The sequence below is a fragment of the Misgurnus anguillicaudatus genome, chromosome 4, assembly GCF_027580225.2.
Source record: "Misgurnus anguillicaudatus chromosome 4, ASM2758022v2, whole genome shotgun sequence".
In the NCBI taxonomy this organism is placed as follows: Eukaryota; Metazoa; Chordata; class Actinopteri; order Cypriniformes; family Cobitidae; genus Misgurnus; species Misgurnus anguillicaudatus.
The window spans coordinates 10,250,883-10,269,140 of record NC_073340.2 but is presented as its reverse complement, the minus strand read 5'-3'; the positions used below and the strand labels follow the sequence as shown (position 1 = coordinate 10,269,140).

Here is an 18,258-nt window from a genome sequence, read left to right as displayed (position 1 = left end):
CCATGCCCATCCCTTTATGACCACCATGTACACATCCTCTGATGGCTACTTCCAGCAGGATAATGCACCATGTCACAAAGCTCGAATCATTTCAAATCGGTTTCTTGAACATGACAGTGAGTTCACTGTACTAAAATGGCCCCCACAGTCACCAGATCTCAACCCAGTAGAGCATCTTTGGGATGTGCATCCCACAAATCTCCATCAACTGCAAGATGCTATCCTATCAATATGGGCCAACATTTCTAAAGAATGCTTTCAGTACCTTGTTAAATCAATGCTACGTAGAATTAAGGCAGTTCTGAAGGTGAAAGGGGGTCAAACACAGTATTAGTATGGTGTTCCTAATAATCCTTTAGGTGAGTGTATATAACATTGATTAAGTAATGTCTTGCCAAAGATTGAAATGAATGTGAAATGAATGGTTCATCCTCATCTCATAATTTGATGGCCTGGTGTTCAAAGAGGGTAACATATACTAAATCCAAATTTTTAAACTCTGAATTTAGCTTCAACTCAAATAAAACACTTCCTATCCAAGACGAAGCTTTCAGGAATTACAAGCTGGTGGGTTTCATTAGGGCTGGATGTAGACTTTGCAGGACGATTGTACCTTGTGTAAGATTGTTTAAATCTTTAGATATAAGTCAATTCAATTGAAGTTATGATTATGTAATAAGGTTAAATATAGATTCCAGTGTGTTGCTATGTGTTTGCAAATGCATTGTGGTTGGTTTGGCTGCCATCAAAAGGGACCAAATTCCTAGCTCTGCAACAATTAAATCATAAATATAAAAAAAATCAAATTATCCTGAATTTAAATTAAAAAAGGTTTGAAATTTAGACAGGCAAGATAAAGGTGAATACACAAATGACTTTTTATAGAAACTGCAGTGATATTTACAGGCAAGACTTTACAAAGTGATGCAGAGACTATAAATACACAACAACAGGAAATGATGAGCAAGTGAGAACAATCAATATTCAATTCAACAACCCGCTGACAGCAACCGTCGATAAAAATGATCAGTAGGTGTAGACGTCACATTTTATGGATTGTCAACATATAAACATTTTACAGCTATTCCAAGGTTGCATTGTAAAATCAAACACTTATTCAGGAAATTAATATTTTAAATTTTATGTGAAAATTACACAAGATAAATAATTGTGATAGTTAAAGGAACAGCTCATCCTCAGTGGAAGAGGAGAGACTTAAAGTCTCCCTGTGGTTTACGGGGAATAGTGGTTTACATGAATAGTGTATAATGACATGTTTATAATGCTATAAACATGGTTAATAGCATTATAAATAAGAAGTTTATAGCAGGAAGTGTCCCCGTAAACTAAACGGCTTCAAAAACATAATAAATGGTACTTTTTCATAGATTAACGACTGCCAACAGGTTTTTGTGATGGTTGGGGTTAGGGACTGGGGTAGGGACTTAGGGCAGTGGTTCTCAAACTGGGGCCCCTGAGATGGTGCCAGGGGCACTACCTTATATTACTAACTAACCAACAGCACTACTTTATATAATTTAATATGTTTAATTCAAATTTTAAGTTTTGCAATGTTTTATGTCAACAATTTTTCTTGGGGTGCCATGGAGGGATGCACCTTACACAAGGGGGGGCACACATCGAAAAAGTTTGAGAACCACTTAGGGGAATAGAATATACAGTTTGTACAGTAAAATGCAATGTATGCCTGACCCTGCGTGTAGAGGGGGAGTGGGGCTTTAACAGGTAATGTTACAGTCTTGTACCAAACCCACACCTGTTGCCTCAGGTTCATTTTCAGTCTAGCTCACCTTGCACTTTGGCAGGTGGAGGGCTGAGGTCTATTTGTGTGTTTGTGCGAGCGTGCATGTGTTTGCCTGTCTCTGTCTTGTCTGTGTGTAATGTGAGAAGCCAATAACATGAAACATATATTGTACATGTAGCACAACTTGCAGAGCAGCTGCAAATGTAGCTCAAATGCACAAGTGGCTATAGGCACCTCCTAAATGCATAAATATAAATAACAACAATGTACAGTGTGATGACTTTTTGGGTGCACTGAAAGTTTACTTGCACACAAATGCAAACGTGCTTTGAATGTTTACGTGTACAATGTAATCTTTGTGTGCAAGCATGCTATAATTCATGTATTTGTGCAAGTAGTATGTCTCAATGGGCATTTTTTTTAATTGTCCTTTGAGACTTTGAAAAGACTTTGAAATCTTGTGAATTTTTATAAATCAATAAACAACAGCACCTTCTACATATAAACAGCATCATTACAACAATTCACAAAAATATTACATTAGTTGGGTCATTCTACAGAAACGTCCACTTTTGGTATGGCAAAATGTCTTAAAATTGATTTATTTTTCTAACATTTAAACTTAGATTACTCTTTGACTTTGAGTACACATAAATGACAGCTTAATGATTTTTTATTTTTTGTGTGCATGTACTTAAAGACTGCATATTTTTTGTCACTGGTGTTACCTTACTTCTTTAGCATTATTAAAGGTGTTTATAAAATATTATTTATATTTTTTTCAGCTTTAAAGCTTAATTCTTAAGTGTAGCAGAATTCAATGCATTTAAAATTATCATGTCACATGTGAAAGGTTTTATTTAATGTGAAAGAAAAAACACAGTAACACCAGTGACGCAACACATCACCAGTCACTGGTGTTACTGATCTTAACTGGTGTTACCCATAAGGAAGGTCTCACCAGTGACAGTAACACCAGTGACAATGTTCATGAAAACTGCATTTTACAAAAATGCTGCTGCAAGGTATCAAACCTCATGTTGTCAATCATTGTATACTCACTAAATTAAGTAGTTTAATCGATTTGTATTCTAGTTTTTTGCCATTCCCAAACAATAAAGGAGGTCATAGTGACTTACACTAAAAGCTTCATATGAAATCATGAGATAACCGAAAAGATTTCTGATAACTGAAAAAAGACAGTAGACTTACCATGGGCTTCTCTTCATAGATCTCCAGGAAATTGAAAGAAGGAAGTCAAGTGATGTCCACAGTGTGATTTTTTATTTAAAAATAAGAGCTTTTTTGTTAAACGGTAACACCAGTGACACAACTCCAGGGGACCACTACTTTCATTATATATTTTATCATATTTATTTAGCATTTTGTTTTTTTAATGTAATTTACATCATATATTTGATAGTTATTGCCACATTATTGTATTTTAAATAGAAGAAACCACTGTTTTTGATCTCAAAATAAAGCATTATCCCTCGGTACATGACTGTGGGGACGAGCACTTCTGTGGTGCTTGGAATTCTAATGAATTAATAAAAATCAAATATTGCTACATTGATGTTTCAAGAAGGTGTAATTGTTCAAATAACATATTGTTTTATTTTAAAATATAAAAAATTGTAACCCTAAAGTGTTTTTCAAGTGTAATGTTTCTGTAAAGGCTAGGGACAAAAAATTGACATTTACGTAGAATGGCCCAGTTACATCAGTTCTCGTTGCATAAGACACAACTGTGCAATATCTTATATTGGGCAAATGTGAAAACATTTTTCATTGATTATTGAGTGATCATCTCACAAAAGCAGGGTATAAAAAATAACACTGGGGCAATTGTAATATATACAGTATTAAAATGGAAATGTAAAACTAAACATGTGCCCTTACTAAATTAGGACATAAACCGATGAGCTATTTTTAATCCAATTATGATGGCAATTACAGCACCATTGTGAAAACAACAGTCCGTTAGATGCATGAGACTGAAGAATTAATATGGCAACAATTTATCAAAAATAAAAAAAACTTGCAGATACGCTACTGATGTTCGGTCTGTGATATTGATTTTTGTCCATGTTACCAAGAGGACTAGACCAGTTTTAACCCATATATATAAAAAGCTGCCTGCCTATCCCAGTGTGTGTATAAGGCTGGAATTTAGCACTAATTGGTGGGTCCACAAGGTGGCAACATTACCGCTGTTTCAGGCAGAGACGGTCGATAGAAGGCAGTGCCAGGCACAGGGGGGTGGCCCGGTGCCTAGAGCCTCTGCGCCTCTGCCCTAATCGGCTGAGTTGCCCCTCTCACCAACCGCGGACCCCGGTCTGTTATTGCTTGCTAAACATCCACTGTTTCCGGTAATACACGTCGTGATTTCCCGCCCGCTCCGCAGCATCTCTCACAATCTGTGTCACCTCTTTGAAGGACGGAGACGACAGTTTCCGAAGTTTGTTGCATTAACAGGTAGATTCATTGCATAACCTCAGTTGTTGAGCTGCTCAATTAGTAATTTGGTAGTTTGTTTTTGTATTTCTGTCGGTAATGATTTGCTCTCAGTCCTTTAAAAGTGCTAATAGTAACAACAAAATATCCACATTCTAGAATTACAGTGATTGTCTAATCAAAGTAATGTACCCGATGAGATCTAAAATAAATAACACCAAATTTGCTGTTGTTGGCACACTTTGTAGACAAAAATAAAAAAAACAATGTTTTCACAAAATAGAAAACAGAGTGGAAAGAGAAGCTGCAAAGGCAGTTCAACATTGCAAATAATGAATTTAAAGCTCCAGCATGAAAATCATTTCGGGGTGGTTTCCCGGACAGGGATTAGCCTACCTTAAACCAGGACTTGGCCGTAGTTTAATTAGGAAATATATCTAGTTTTAACAAACATTCCTTACTAAAAACATTACTTCAGGCAAAACAAAGGGCACTTATGTATTTTAAGATATGCAAGATGTTTTCAGTTTTGACACCTCTTACATTTATTTTAGTCTAATCCCTGTCTAGGAAACCGCCCCATAGAATATTAAGCAGTTTTGTCACACTTTAATTCACACTTTAGTATATTTTCCATTAAATTACTCAAATTCATCTCTTAGTTGATACTAATAACACATCATATAACACACGTACATTAATAAGTGCTTGTGTGTGGTTAGGAGATACCCACAAAATGTAGTTTGAAAGAATACAAAGATTCTCATTGTACTGCTGATGCATCAGCCACTTGTGTTTGTGCACACTGGCAAACAAAGCACGCTTTTTAAAAGCTTTGTGTACAGCCAAGTCCCTCTTAGTCTACTCGGTGGTCATATTGGAAAGGCCTACCCGCAGCTAGTATTTTGTCCAATTGAAAGAGAAAATACCATCTCCAAATTGCAAACACACCAAACTCACACACATTTTACTGTAAATAATTGCAAATTAAATTCAGTGAAGTGAAACATGTTCAGGTGTGCAATTAAAATCTTTAAAGGTCTTCAGAGGTTAATCTCAACACTTATCATCATAAGACAAGTCTTGACCACCACAAATTGATTTTTTGCACATCATGTTTTTCACTACCTGTCTCTCAGTCCGTCTACAATGCTCATTTAAGCACTTATAGTCACATTTTTGTAACTTTGCCAGAGGCTCCGCATCTAGTAAGTGTCATGGTTTAAATGAGCGTTGTGGATGCAGCACGGTGACTGACGTCATGGGTGTTTTTACTAAACCTTTAATGATGTCACGGCAGTAAAGGCGGCACAACTGTAACGATAAGTCTATAATCCCACCCACTCTGAAGCGATGCTAAACTGTAGTGAAAAAGCAAACGAAGCGACCCAAGCCAAGTTGTACCCCGCAATGGAAAAGCATGCCGTATATCATTGAAAAGATTCTAGATTACATATTTTAACAGTATAAAAAATATATTGTGGATGCAGCACGGTGACTGACGTCATGGGTGTTTTTACAGAACCTGTAATGATGTCACGGCAGTAAAGGCGGCACAACTGTAACGATAAGTCTATAATCCCACCCACTCTAAAGCAATGCTAAACTGTAGTGAAAAAGCAAACGAAGCGACCCAAGCCAAGTTGTACCCCGCAATGGAAAAGCATGCCGTATATCATTGAAAAGATTCTAGATTACATATTTTAACAGTATAAAAAATATATTGTGGATGCAGCACGGTGACTGACGTCATGGGTGTTTTTACAGAACCTGTAATGATGTCACGGCAGTAAAGGCGGCACAACTGTAACGATAAGTCTATAATCCCACCCACTCTAAAGCAATGCTAAACTGTAGTGAAAAAGCAAACGAAGCGACCCAAGCCAAGTTGTACCCCGCAATGGAAAAGCATGCCGTATATCATTGAAAAGATTCTAGATTACATATTTTAACAGTATAAAAAATATATTGTGGATGCAGCACGGTGACTGACGTCATGGGTGTTTTTACAGAACCTGTAATGATGTCACGGCAGTAAAGGCGGCACAACTGTAACGATAAGTCTATAATCCCACCCACTCTGAAGCGATGCTAAACTGTAGTGAAAAAGCAAATGAAGCGACCCATGCCAAGTTGTACCCCGCAATGGAAAAGCATGCCGTGTATCATTGAAAAGATTCTAGATTACATATTTCAACAGTATAAAAAATATATGTAGGGAGAGTAATTCATTTATTTATAAAAAAAATGAACCTCAAAAAATGTACATCCTGCTACAAAACTATCCCGCCAGCGGGTCGCCTACATTTTCTGTACTTCAATATTATTCATGTCAGTTGTTATATAATTGTGACATACTATATATTGTTTGAAAGCTCTCAGAATGTAGTTTACATATTTAATCACTATTTTGGGAATATAATGACTTTTTTTTAAATGTCACGGGCCCAATTTGTTTTACATATTTATGACACTAATAGCCTATTCTAAACCTAAAAAATCTTGACGAACTATATGTTGTTTAAAGCTCTAAGAATGTAGTTTTCATATTTCAAGGCCGTCTGATGGTCGAAATGATGTAGTGGCAGTCATTCTGTTACATTTTACTATTCATTATTATATTATCATAACACTAATATCCTGTTATAAACCTACAAAATCTTGACAAACTAGCAGTATTAATAATGCGGTGACCAATGACATCAATATGCATCATTAAACCAATGACACCTATAGTGGTATTTGTTGGTAAAACCCCTAAAAGTGTGACACAAACCTAATTAAAAAAGAATAATAATAATATTAATATTAATGAAGTGTGTAATAATTAAAAAAGACTTAAGTGTTTTGTGGAAACTCACTGAATTTAACAGCATCAGTTTCCTCTTTCTCTGTACCACTTTCACTTGTAGTAAAATTAGAGTCTTTATGCTGTGTGTGTACATGTGATGGTGAAGTCATTTTTATTTCACTTTATTTCATGATACTGATTGTTTCCATATAAATTATTCTTCCCCTTTTCCCCACTCTTTTTTGACTCTCTGCCCCTCCACTTCCTTTGAAGGAAACTCTGTCTCTGTTATTTCACAACAATCTATAACCCACATTTTTTTTACATGAATGTGGTGTCATGATGCCAGAGGAAATAGGAAATGAGTAAAACATCACAGAATTTTCCCTGACTCATCATTACAAATCAAATTTTGTCTGTCTATCTATCTATCTATCTATCTATCTATCTATCTATCTATCTATCTATATATCTATCTATATATCTATCTATCTATCTATCTATCTATCTATCTATCTATCTATCTATCTATCTATCTATCCTCACCGGCCACTTTATAAGGTACACCTGTCCAACTGCTCGTTAACGCAAAGTTCAGCCAATCACATGGCAGCAACTCAATGTATTTAGGCATGTAGACATAATCAAGACGATCTGCTGCAGTACAAACCGTGCGTCAGAATGGGAAAGAAAGGTGATTTAAGTGACTTTGAATGTGGCATGGTTGTTGGTGCCAGTCGGGCTGGTCTGAGTATTTCAGAAACTGCTGATCTACTGCGATTTTCACACACAACCATCTCAAGGGTTTACAGAGAATGGTCCGAAAAAGAGAAAATATCCAGTAAGCGGCAGTTCTGTGGGTGCAAATGCCTTGTTGATGCCAGAGGTCACAGGAGAATGGCCAGACTGGTTCAAGCTGATAGAAAGGCAACAGTAACTCAAATAACCACTAGTTACAACCGAGGTATGCAGAAGAGCATCTCTGAACACACAACACGTCGAACCTTGAGGCGGATGGGCTACAGTAGCAGAAGACCACACCGGGTGCCACTCCTGACAGCAAAGAATAGGAAACTGAGGCTCCAATTCGCACAGGCTCACCAAAATTGGACAATAGAAGATTGGAAACACGTCACTGGTCTGATGAGTCACGATTTCTGCTGCGCCATTCGGATGGTAGGGTCAGAATTTGGCGTCAACAATATGAAAGCATGGATCCATCCTGCCTTGTATTAACGGTTCTGGCTGGTGGTGTAATGGTGTGGGGGATATTTTCTTGGAGGTCTGAAGGTCATCTGAAAGTCAAGTAAGGAATAATTGACTCAGTTTTTTTGAATTATAGAAAATAATGCACACCCAACGTGGTTATGCCCTTACACAGCGGGTGTACATTATTTTCTAATAATAATTCAAAGGACCAGAGCCAATTATTTTGCTTATACCACGGTTACCAAAAACATTGCTCTGGTGTCTATTTTTAAGACATTTTAAAGGTTAGGTGTGCGGTTATTGAAAAATAATCAACACCCATGGAACATTTCTCATCCAATCAGAATAAAGCATGCAACAGCCCCATGGTATAAAATGAAAATTAATCAACACGCTCTTGGGTGCCGGGGAGGATTAGGGCCAAGCTAAAATAAAAAATAAAACCATCTTGAGATTAAAGTCATTAAAATGCGAAAATAAAGTCATTATTTAACGAGAAAAAAGTCAGAATAAATATAATTTCGAGAATAGAGTTGTTATTTAACGAGAATAAAGTCATTATTTAACGAGAATAAAGTCGTTATTTAATGAGAATAAAGATATTATTTAACGAGAATAAAGTCCTAAAATTTTGAGAATGTGTTACGGTGAAAAATTAAGAATCCAAGAGGCCGAGATCACAGGGATAACAGTCTTTAATGAGAATAAATACCAAAGGCAGTCTGTCATTAAAGCACACAGTACTGGGAAAAAACCAAAGAGACTTGACTCCCGTTCTGGAAAAACCAAACAGAAACTCCCTGGAAGCTGGCTTGAAGCGCAGAAGTTGCAGGCACTAAGGTGAACCCTCAGCATCACATGCAGCGGGACACAATTAATACAGTGAGACAAGACAAGACAAGATCTGGTGAGTACTTCTAAGACTAGACACTAGTGATGCAATAATACACTTAGTTCACGGGGTTCAATACAATTTTCGGTTCTTGTCCACGGTTTTCGGTTCATTTTCGGTTCTGATGCCTTGGCCTATTAAAGTGTTTTTTAATTGTTCTATGCTTAGGTAACAGAAACAGTGAGATTTTAAGAAGCAAAAATACTGGTTTTAATTGCAGTTCTCTTTATTTTATGTAAATGCAAAAATCATCTTACACATTTCTAGTGTATTGATACAATAATATAAGATATAATTAAATAAAGACATATAAAAATGATATCCTATTTAAACTGGTGAACATGTGAATTCATTACATTACATAAATTGGCCATTTTATACACCTGCACTTTGTAAATTAAACTTTACATTGTAACTGAAGGCTATACCTTACTGCACAACTGTTAAGTCCAACATCATGCTGTCTGTGTAGAAACCAAAAATGCGTTCCTCAATCAAGATTACTAGTGGGATTTATTTTAGCATCATGCGCATTCTCTTCTTGAGTTGAACTTTTTCAACTTGCACGGAAGACGTGTTTGAGGGAAATAACGCGCGTTACATCAATAACAAGCCCAATTTGCGTCATTCGCATTGCCCCACGCGAATTTGCATCTTTACATTGATGTTGTATGTAATATACACGCGCAAATAATTAATCCACACCTCAGATTTAAAAGACAGTGGTGCTGCCTCTTTTTGTTGTCGTATTTCTGTTGTGTTGTGTGTGCGCGCGCGAATGAAATCTGACACCAGCATTGCAAGCAGAGTTCAAGCAGCTAGTGCACAGTGACTGGATATCAACTCGTTGTGGCATTTAAGCGTGCAGATCACACGGGCGCGCACATTAACAAATGTGCAGGGAATATAAAACTGACAGATTTGGATGGATAAACCGAAAAAACGCAATTCACATGCGCGTATTGGACTGTGGGGGTATTATATTGAGAATTGTGTCATCCCTACTAGACACGTTGTTCCTCCAGAGTACACAGGAGACATATTCAATGTAATAATCCGACAAAGAGACAGCCAGAACAGCCACCAGATAAACGCTAAGAACAGAGTGGAAACAGGTGTCAAAGCAAATCAGCACGAGCGCAGATTGCAATGACAAACAGGTGAGAGGGGAGAGAGAGGGAGAGAGAATAATAATAATCTAACAAGCAATGAAGGATGTGTGTGTGTGTGTGTGAGTGAGTGCGTGTGTGTGAGAGAGAGATAGAGAAAACCAGACTCATGACAGTACCCCTCCCCTAACAAGCGCCTCTAGGCACTTGCGGGAGGGGGCTGACAGGACCGGTAGAAGTCATTAATAAGCGAAGAGTCCAGGACGTCCCGGGCCGGGATCCACCGCCTCTCCTCTGGACCGTACCCCTCCCAGTCAACCAAAAACTGGTGGCCACGGCCCCGAGGACAGACGTCGAGGAGTCTGTGGACTCTGTAAATAGAGCCCCCCTCATCAAGGGGAGGAGGGGGGAAGGAAGGGACAAGTGGGCACATGAACAACCGGCTTAATACAAGACACATGAAAGACTGGGTGAACACGGCCTAACCGACCGAATAGCTTGAGCTTAACAGCGACAGGACTAATGACCTTGACAATGGAAAAAGGCCCGACAAAACGTAATAGTTTGCGAGACGTCTCCTGAATAGGGAGATTACGGGTGGACAACCACATCCTCTGACCGGAGATATATCTAGGGGATAGAATTCTGCGGTGGTTGGCGGCTCAGCGCGTGCGTTCTCTAGTCTGACACAAATTGGATCTCACTCTCCAGGTACGCTTACATCTCTTAATGAAAGCCTCGACAGACGGGACTGATGCCAGAGACTCTTGTGCAGAAAAGACAGGCGGCTGGTAGTCTCAGCCTGTCTAAAGTCGTCTTTTTATTGGTTGAAATAAACCGGATTTCCAGGAGACGCGAGTGTCGCGATTAGTTTCGGTCCCTGGAAAACAAAGCTCTGGCGTTCCATTGATGCAGAGAATCAGTCATGTCCACGTGGATAATAATGACCAGTTATCATGATCAGCTAAACATTGGACTCTCAAAAATATGCAAAGTTCGCAGCATAGACTCTCTAAAAGACGTCCAAGAGTTTTGCTTGAGGCAGTTAGTGGAGTCAAAAAGTTTGGTTCTCCTGAATTGCTTGTATGTGCTAAAAAGTGGAGAGATATGCTTCAAACAGACATTTAACGGGAGCGTCTCATTGGTGTGGCTGTTGATGAAGTGCACAACGTTGTTCTTTGGTGAGTAATGTTGTTTATTTAGATGCTATTCGATTGCGGCTGGTTATTTCAATAACTGACTTGTTGCCAGCCGGCTCGTTATTGTGAGGAGTCCGAAACGTGACGCTAGACGAAACAAACTGTGATTGGTTGTTTGACATGTCGGTCAAACAGCTTGTGGGTGGGCTTTGTCCAGAAAAAGCAGCGAAAAACACCAGACCTTCAGTAATGGCGGGGACCGAGTTAAGGTGTGCACCGAATTTTGTTCATTCACATTATCTCCCCCCATATTGCCTTTTATATGAGGGAGATTCCTTAAATTGCTTTTCTGAGCGCATCTCCCTCATATTGTTTTATTAATAAGACAGGTATGTAATTTGGTATCTGCTTTGCAGATCTGCTTGTTCACATCACTCCAAACACGTTAATATAAGAATATGACATTATTATTAAAATATTACAACTTTATTCTCGTTATATTACGACTTTATTGTCAAAATATAACGACTTTATTCTCGTTAAAAAATGACTTTATTTTTGCATTTTAATGACTTTAATCTCTAGATGGTTTATTTTTTTTATTTAGCTCGGCCCTAATCCTCCTTGGTACTTAAGTTTGAACAGAAATGATTCATTTATTAATAAATAATTGAATCAACAGGCTTACAATGATTTACTAATGGAACTTTCTTTAACATTCCAGAAATATGTTCTGGTTCAGTGTTGCATTATGTAATGATGTAATCCAGTGATTGGTGAAAATCCAGTTGTTTTCAAACCGTGATTGCAAAACCGAGATCTGAACAGGATGGCAGAGGAAGTTGAGGTGACATCAATGGAATCATGAGCACATTTCATTTAAATACAGATACACTAAATACAGATGAGTTATGGAAGCAATGCCTCATCATTAATCATTATTTTAACTTGACTCCCTGGGAGTGCAAGCTAAAAATGTACAAGTGAAAAGAAATTTAGTTTTTTAATCCATGGGAAACACAAAGAGAACAATACTGACATCAGAACAATACTGTCTCTTGACTTCAAACATGAAATATTGAACGAAGTAAATACGTATTGAACATTTTGAATACATATAGACAGCCAGACAATATCGAAGCTGAAGAAGATGCTTGTACTATATGAAATATTATATGATTTAATGAGATATATGTGATATGTGCTATATGATATGATATATGTGATATGTGCTATATGATATGATATATGTGATATATGATATGATGATATATGGTTAAAAAATTCAATTGTTAATTCCTAAAAAACAATTTAAACTTAAATGTTCTCACTTTAAGTTAAAAAGTAGGTTTTACCAATTGCAGTAAGTTGTTTAATTAGGTCCAACTTTCACTTTTATAGTGTGTAATATAATATAATATTAATTTAATATTATATAATTGATTATTATATGTTTTATATATTATATTATATAATTATTATTTATATTTTTATAACTATGCTTGTTTAAATGAAAACATCTGCCAAATAGAGTAAATATGTAAATATTATCATAACATAATAGTTTTATCCTGTGGTATAGTAGTGAATTTTTTACGGACAAATTTGAGGTGAATTTTAGTTCACTTGCTGCAGTACATTGAAATGATCAGTGAATTTTGTTATTTCTTTAATTTACTGGCACTTGATAACCTAAACGTTAATCGTTGAAGGTTTAAATTGTTTAAAGTTTATTCATATGTTAAAAATGTAATTAAACTTTGATTGACGTATTTAGATGAAAGTAACTTCTATTAGTGATTTATTAATAATGTTCTGTAAAGTCCTGTATAAGTATTGGTGCGTCTGCAATTTTCAATCAAGATGACGTCACTTGTAAAGAGGAATTTCCCTGGAGGATGTATAAATTCTCAACATGATGGGGCTTCGTTACTGCTGTAGTTTGTTGAATTTGTGCATTTAGATTTTTTGGTTGCTGTTGTTAGTATGAAGTTCTACCTGGGTAAGTTTTTTTTTTATAAATTTGTTATATTGATAAATTGAACAATTATATGATTTGAATGATACAAAGTAGCCTAATGATTTTAAATGTTTTTTTTTGTGTGTATAACATACTATTTTAAGTTATGTATTTATTATAGTTGTATATAGTTCGAGATCACAATAAAGCAAACTTGAGCACCATTATGCAACTTTTATAGCACTGACAAAAAACGGACAAAATATTTTTATTGCATTTATTTGCATTTATGTGAATCGAGATTAAGAATTTGACTTAAGCGCATGTGTGTAAGCAGTGCGTCATAGTCTTACGCACCTCTTATCATCTCTCTCTCTCTCCCTCCCTCTTCCCTCTAGTTGCTCTATTGGCCATATTACTGGGAACAGTGGGATCAGCTCCTCTCCCTGACACGCAGAATATCATGGACAAGGAAACTCTTGAACAAGCTCACAGTGTGATCAGCAAAATTCTAGAAGACATTCCTAAAGCTCATGCATCCTGGATAAACAATTCAGTGAGTAGATGTGTGTGCTTTAGGGCCACAACTGCATGTTTATTGTAGAGCTTAAACATTCACTTTTGTTCCACCTAAAATATTACATCCTCTGATATTTTATTTTATAAAGATGCATGCATATTTTCTTATGGTTTGTGTAGTCCGGTGATTAAAGATCAACCAGTTGAAAACAATATAAACAATTGTTGCTAACAATACTGAATTTGTGGGTTTAATTCCCAAAAAAAAAGAGAAAATGTATATGAAATTTTATATCTATACATTTTTGTAAGTAAGCTTGGAATAGGCAAGATTTAACTATGAAAAAAATCTGGTGTATTGAAATCTACTAGTATAGGCAAATTTCCATAGCTCTGGTATGTCAGTGCAGGAATGTTATGTCATGTTAAAACACGTTGAACGCTTTATCTCTTCCAGAATCTAAATCTGGGCAGTTCGGATAAGGAGCTCCAGCACCTGAAGGAAGAGTTTGTTCCTCCTGCCCCAGTTCTTGAGAGCATCTCTGAAAGCTTCACCCTGGTAAGTTCATTCAGTTCATTAGATTACATGATGAGAATTAATGCTTTGTTGAATTTATAATACCACAATTTAAAGACATTATTAAATAACATACATTTTCTTTCTTTCACAGGAAACTTGTCTTGATCACATATTCGAAGGACTGAAGCTACATCTGAATCTCCTGACAGAGATCCTTAAAGCCAACAAACTTAAAAAAATACAGCAGGTTGCCGAACTTCAAGCTGGAATTGAAGACCTTCTGATCGTAATTAACAAGGTAAAGCATAGTGACTGTCTACTAAACTTATAAAGAGGTCAATCTAACAATGCTGTGTTTCTCAAGCCAGCGCTGGGTCAAAAACGGACAAACCCGAACCGTTGTTTTGTAATTTAACATATGCTGGGATCTTTTAACCCAAAATGCTGTTGTTTTAACCCATTGTTAGGTCAAATATAAACTAAATTGATATTTTCTGGGTTAATTTAACTCAATTGTTTTAAACTCGGATGCAGTAACTCAGACAGAGACGTGCAATAACATTACATTGAAGTGAAATTCAAATATATACATTTTGAGGTCATAAAATGAATACAAATGAACTAAATTGGCATGCATTATAAAGTATTAAGCTTAAAATGAATATGGGTAGCATTACATTTCACACTTGACTGCAGAGTAAATGCAAAGAAAGCAAGTGAGGTATTAAAAGAGATCTCATTGATTTTTCTTTCTTGTGGTGTTTGAGCGTTAGCCTGTTATGCAATGAGTTAATTTTAAAGTTTGCCTTCATTGCTAAATTTAAATTGTGGTTGGTGTCGTATTGCATAGCCAGTCTGTGACTCTGAACGCTCATTCAGACTGCACAGTATGAATAGGGAAGGTGCAGCTTATTGTTTTCTCTCACTAATTGAACTTTTAGATGTTATTTGCCGTATTTATTTTATTTTTAGTTGACAAATATGGCATCTTATGGGATCCATCACAGTATCAGTGTATTTGGATAGCATGGCATGACTGGATCAGGGTTTTATCTCTTGTCTACTTATTTGTGTGAAAACAAAACATTGATTAATAACGCTTTTGACAGGATGCACAATTGCAGTTTAATTTTTAAAGGAATATTCCATTTTCTTAAAAGAGAAAAATCCAGATAATTTACTCACCACAATGTCATCCAAAATGTTGATGTCTTTCTTTGTTCAGTCGAGAAGAAATTATGTTTTTTAAGGAAAACATTGCAGGATTTTTCTAATTTCAATGGACTTTAATAGACACCAACAATTAACACTTAACTCAACACTTAACAGTTTTTTTCAGCTGAGTTTCAAAGGACTCTAAACGATCCCAAACGAAGCATAAGGGTCTTATCTAGCGAAACGATTGTCACTCTTGACAACAAAATCAACAAATATACACCTTTAAAGCACAACTTCTCGTCTAGATCTGGTCGTGATGCGCCAGCGTGACCCCACGCAATACGTCATGACGTCAAGAGGTCACAGAGGACGAACGTGAAACTCCGCCCCAGTGTTTACATGTGTTGAGAAAGAGGACCGTTCCTACGTTGTTGTATGTCAACTGATACTAATTAATGTCTTTGTGTCAGTTTATTGTTTAAAATGGTTCGCAAATGTGCGTTTTATATATGTTACACTTGACCTCCCTACGTCACTACGCATTTACGTTAGTTCGCGCTGACCTAGACGAAAAGTTGTGGTTTAAAAGAGCTTATTTTTTAGATAAGACCCTTATGCCTCATTTGGGATCGTGTATAGTCCTTTGAAATTCCGTTGAAAAAACTGTTATGTGTTGAGTTAAGTGTTAAGTGTTGGTGTCCATTAAAGTCCATTAAAATGAGAAAAATCCTGCAATGTTTTCCTCAAAAAACATAATTTCTTCTCGACTGAACAAAGAAAGACATCAACATTTTGGATGACATGGTGGTGAGTAAATTATCTGGATTTTTCGTTTAAGAAAATTGAATATTCCTTTAATTTTACGAAGGTTGAAATAATATGCAATAAAATACCAAAATTCATACACTCTTAGAAAAGGCCATGGTTAGGTCAAATATGGACATTCTCAAGGCTATTGTTTAGCAATGGCTGGGTTTGTCTATGTTTTACCCATATAACTATATCTAAAACATGGTACTTATGTCTGTTTCCCACAGTTGCAGAACGAAGCTGGATTTGAGCGCTCATTGAATTTACTAAATGATCAGATACAGACGTCCGTCCAGGACCTGGCAAAAAAACTGACATCTGAATTCAAGGCCGAGGTAGCTGCACACCTGACCCTGCAGCAGCTGCAGAAGTTCAGCGGCGATGTCCTGCAAAGCATCCTGGCTTTATTCTGAGACAATCTCCACCTCGGAGAACTCAAACACCGTACAGTCGTGTGTAAATGCAGAGGCTAAATTATGTACCCAGTGATAGGTTTACTGCTGGCAGTATTTATTTTATATATTTATTTAAGTAATGTATTTATTTACATAAGACAGATATTTTTGCTACTTTTGAAAGGAAACCATACTGGATACAGTATGTGAAAGTGTCATGTTTTTTACTTGAGCATATGACCATGTTTCATAAGTTAAACATTAGATCATCTGATCTCTGTGAGAACTACCTAATGTTTATGTATCTCATGATAATGTTTTTCTTACACATGAACAAAATTTTAGATGGTCTGTTTTATCTGGAAGTTATTTATCTATTTATTTATTTATTTATTTCATTGACTGTGTATTTATTTAGTCACTGTTTAAAAATCTGAATGTTTTGAGATGTGCATCACATTTTGTTGATTAAATAAATAAAAAATTTAAATATTAAGAGTTTTTTTTTTAAATGAACTTAACTCTGAGAAAGAATTCTGAGGGTAAATAAAAGTTAATTTTTTCTTAAAAATATATATTTTTAATTCTCCGCACTTAAAATAAGAAATTAATAGCATTATGTATGTATGGAGAGTGATTTTTTTTACATTTCTTGTAAACAGATAAAGGTAACAAGAATATTATTTTTGGGAATTCCTCAACGTCCTTTAGGATGTTCATGACACACAGGATATGATGTAACAGCTGTCCTATTTTTATCCCTGTTGGTTGTTTTTGCGTGGGTTTGTTTCTGTTTGGTCATCATATATTGGTATTTTCCAGTCATACTGCAAGTACCACTTGGTTTATAACCAAAAAAAAAAAAAAATGCGTACCGAATAGAACAGTAAGTTGAGAATGCCTAAAGTTCGGAACAAGGAAGTAGTTATACTAGTACTAACACCGCATCTCGTCTCATGATGGGCTCAAGTTTCACCACATACACCAGAAGTTTTGAAAACTTATCTCTAAGAATCTAAAACACAAGAACAACCACAAAGAATCTGTTGCCGCACTGTAAAAGAAAGTAAGAAACTTAAAAAAAAAATTTAATCTACGCTTAATTAAATCTAAAATAAAATAAAACAAAACATAAACTTACATATACTCTAACTTGTGTTTTCACATTATTTTAAAGAGTACCTTTCACCCGATTCACGTTTTTACATTTCCTTTGGTGTGTAAGTGTGTTTAAGTACATGTTAACGATATGCAAAGGTACAAATCTGAAAGTAATCAATGACGCAAGTTATCGTTTCCAACGTAAATCTCTTTTCTTGGACCACAACAAACATGGATTGTAGGCAACAGTTTACTTCCTAAGCCTGTTGACAAGGACACAACATTCATTATCATAATTCCCCTTGCTTCTGACTCACAGCCTGTAAGTCAGGGCTCTTCTTCGGGGGCCAGATTTTAAAATTGTAAATATGACGCGGGCCAAACTTTTACCCCTATTTTTACTTTTGATATATTTTTTACTTTTACCATATAT

At 36.1% G+C, this 18,258-nt stretch overlaps 1 protein-coding gene across 3 annotated transcripts; it reads left to right on the top strand.

Moving 5' to 3' along the window:
* The first annotated feature begins 4,008 nt into the window (after positions 1-4,008).
* On the top strand, positions 4,009-17,214 carry csf3a (colony stimulating factor 3 (granulocyte) a). Of its 3 annotated transcripts, none has more exons than XM_055176570.2 (5): positions 4,009-4,243; positions 13,721-13,878; positions 14,299-14,400; positions 14,513-14,659; positions 16,557-17,214. In XM_055176570.2, exons 2-5 carry the CDS (start codon positions 13,786-13,788, stop codon positions 16,740-16,742), a joined length of 528 nt encoding a protein of 175 aa, XP_055032545.1. In that variant the 5' UTR covers positions 4,009-4,243; positions 13,721-13,785; the 3' UTR covers positions 16,743-17,214. The 3 variants fall into 3 exon arrangements, with proteins under 3 accessions (XP_055032545.1, XP_055032544.1, XP_073722755.1); XM_055176569.2 differs by lacking the exon at positions 4,009-4,243 and adding an exon at positions 11,941-13,364; XM_073866654.1 differs by lacking the exon at positions 4,009-4,243 and having other exon boundaries at positions 11,946-13,878.
* Positions 17,215-18,258: the final 1,044 nt, after the last annotated feature.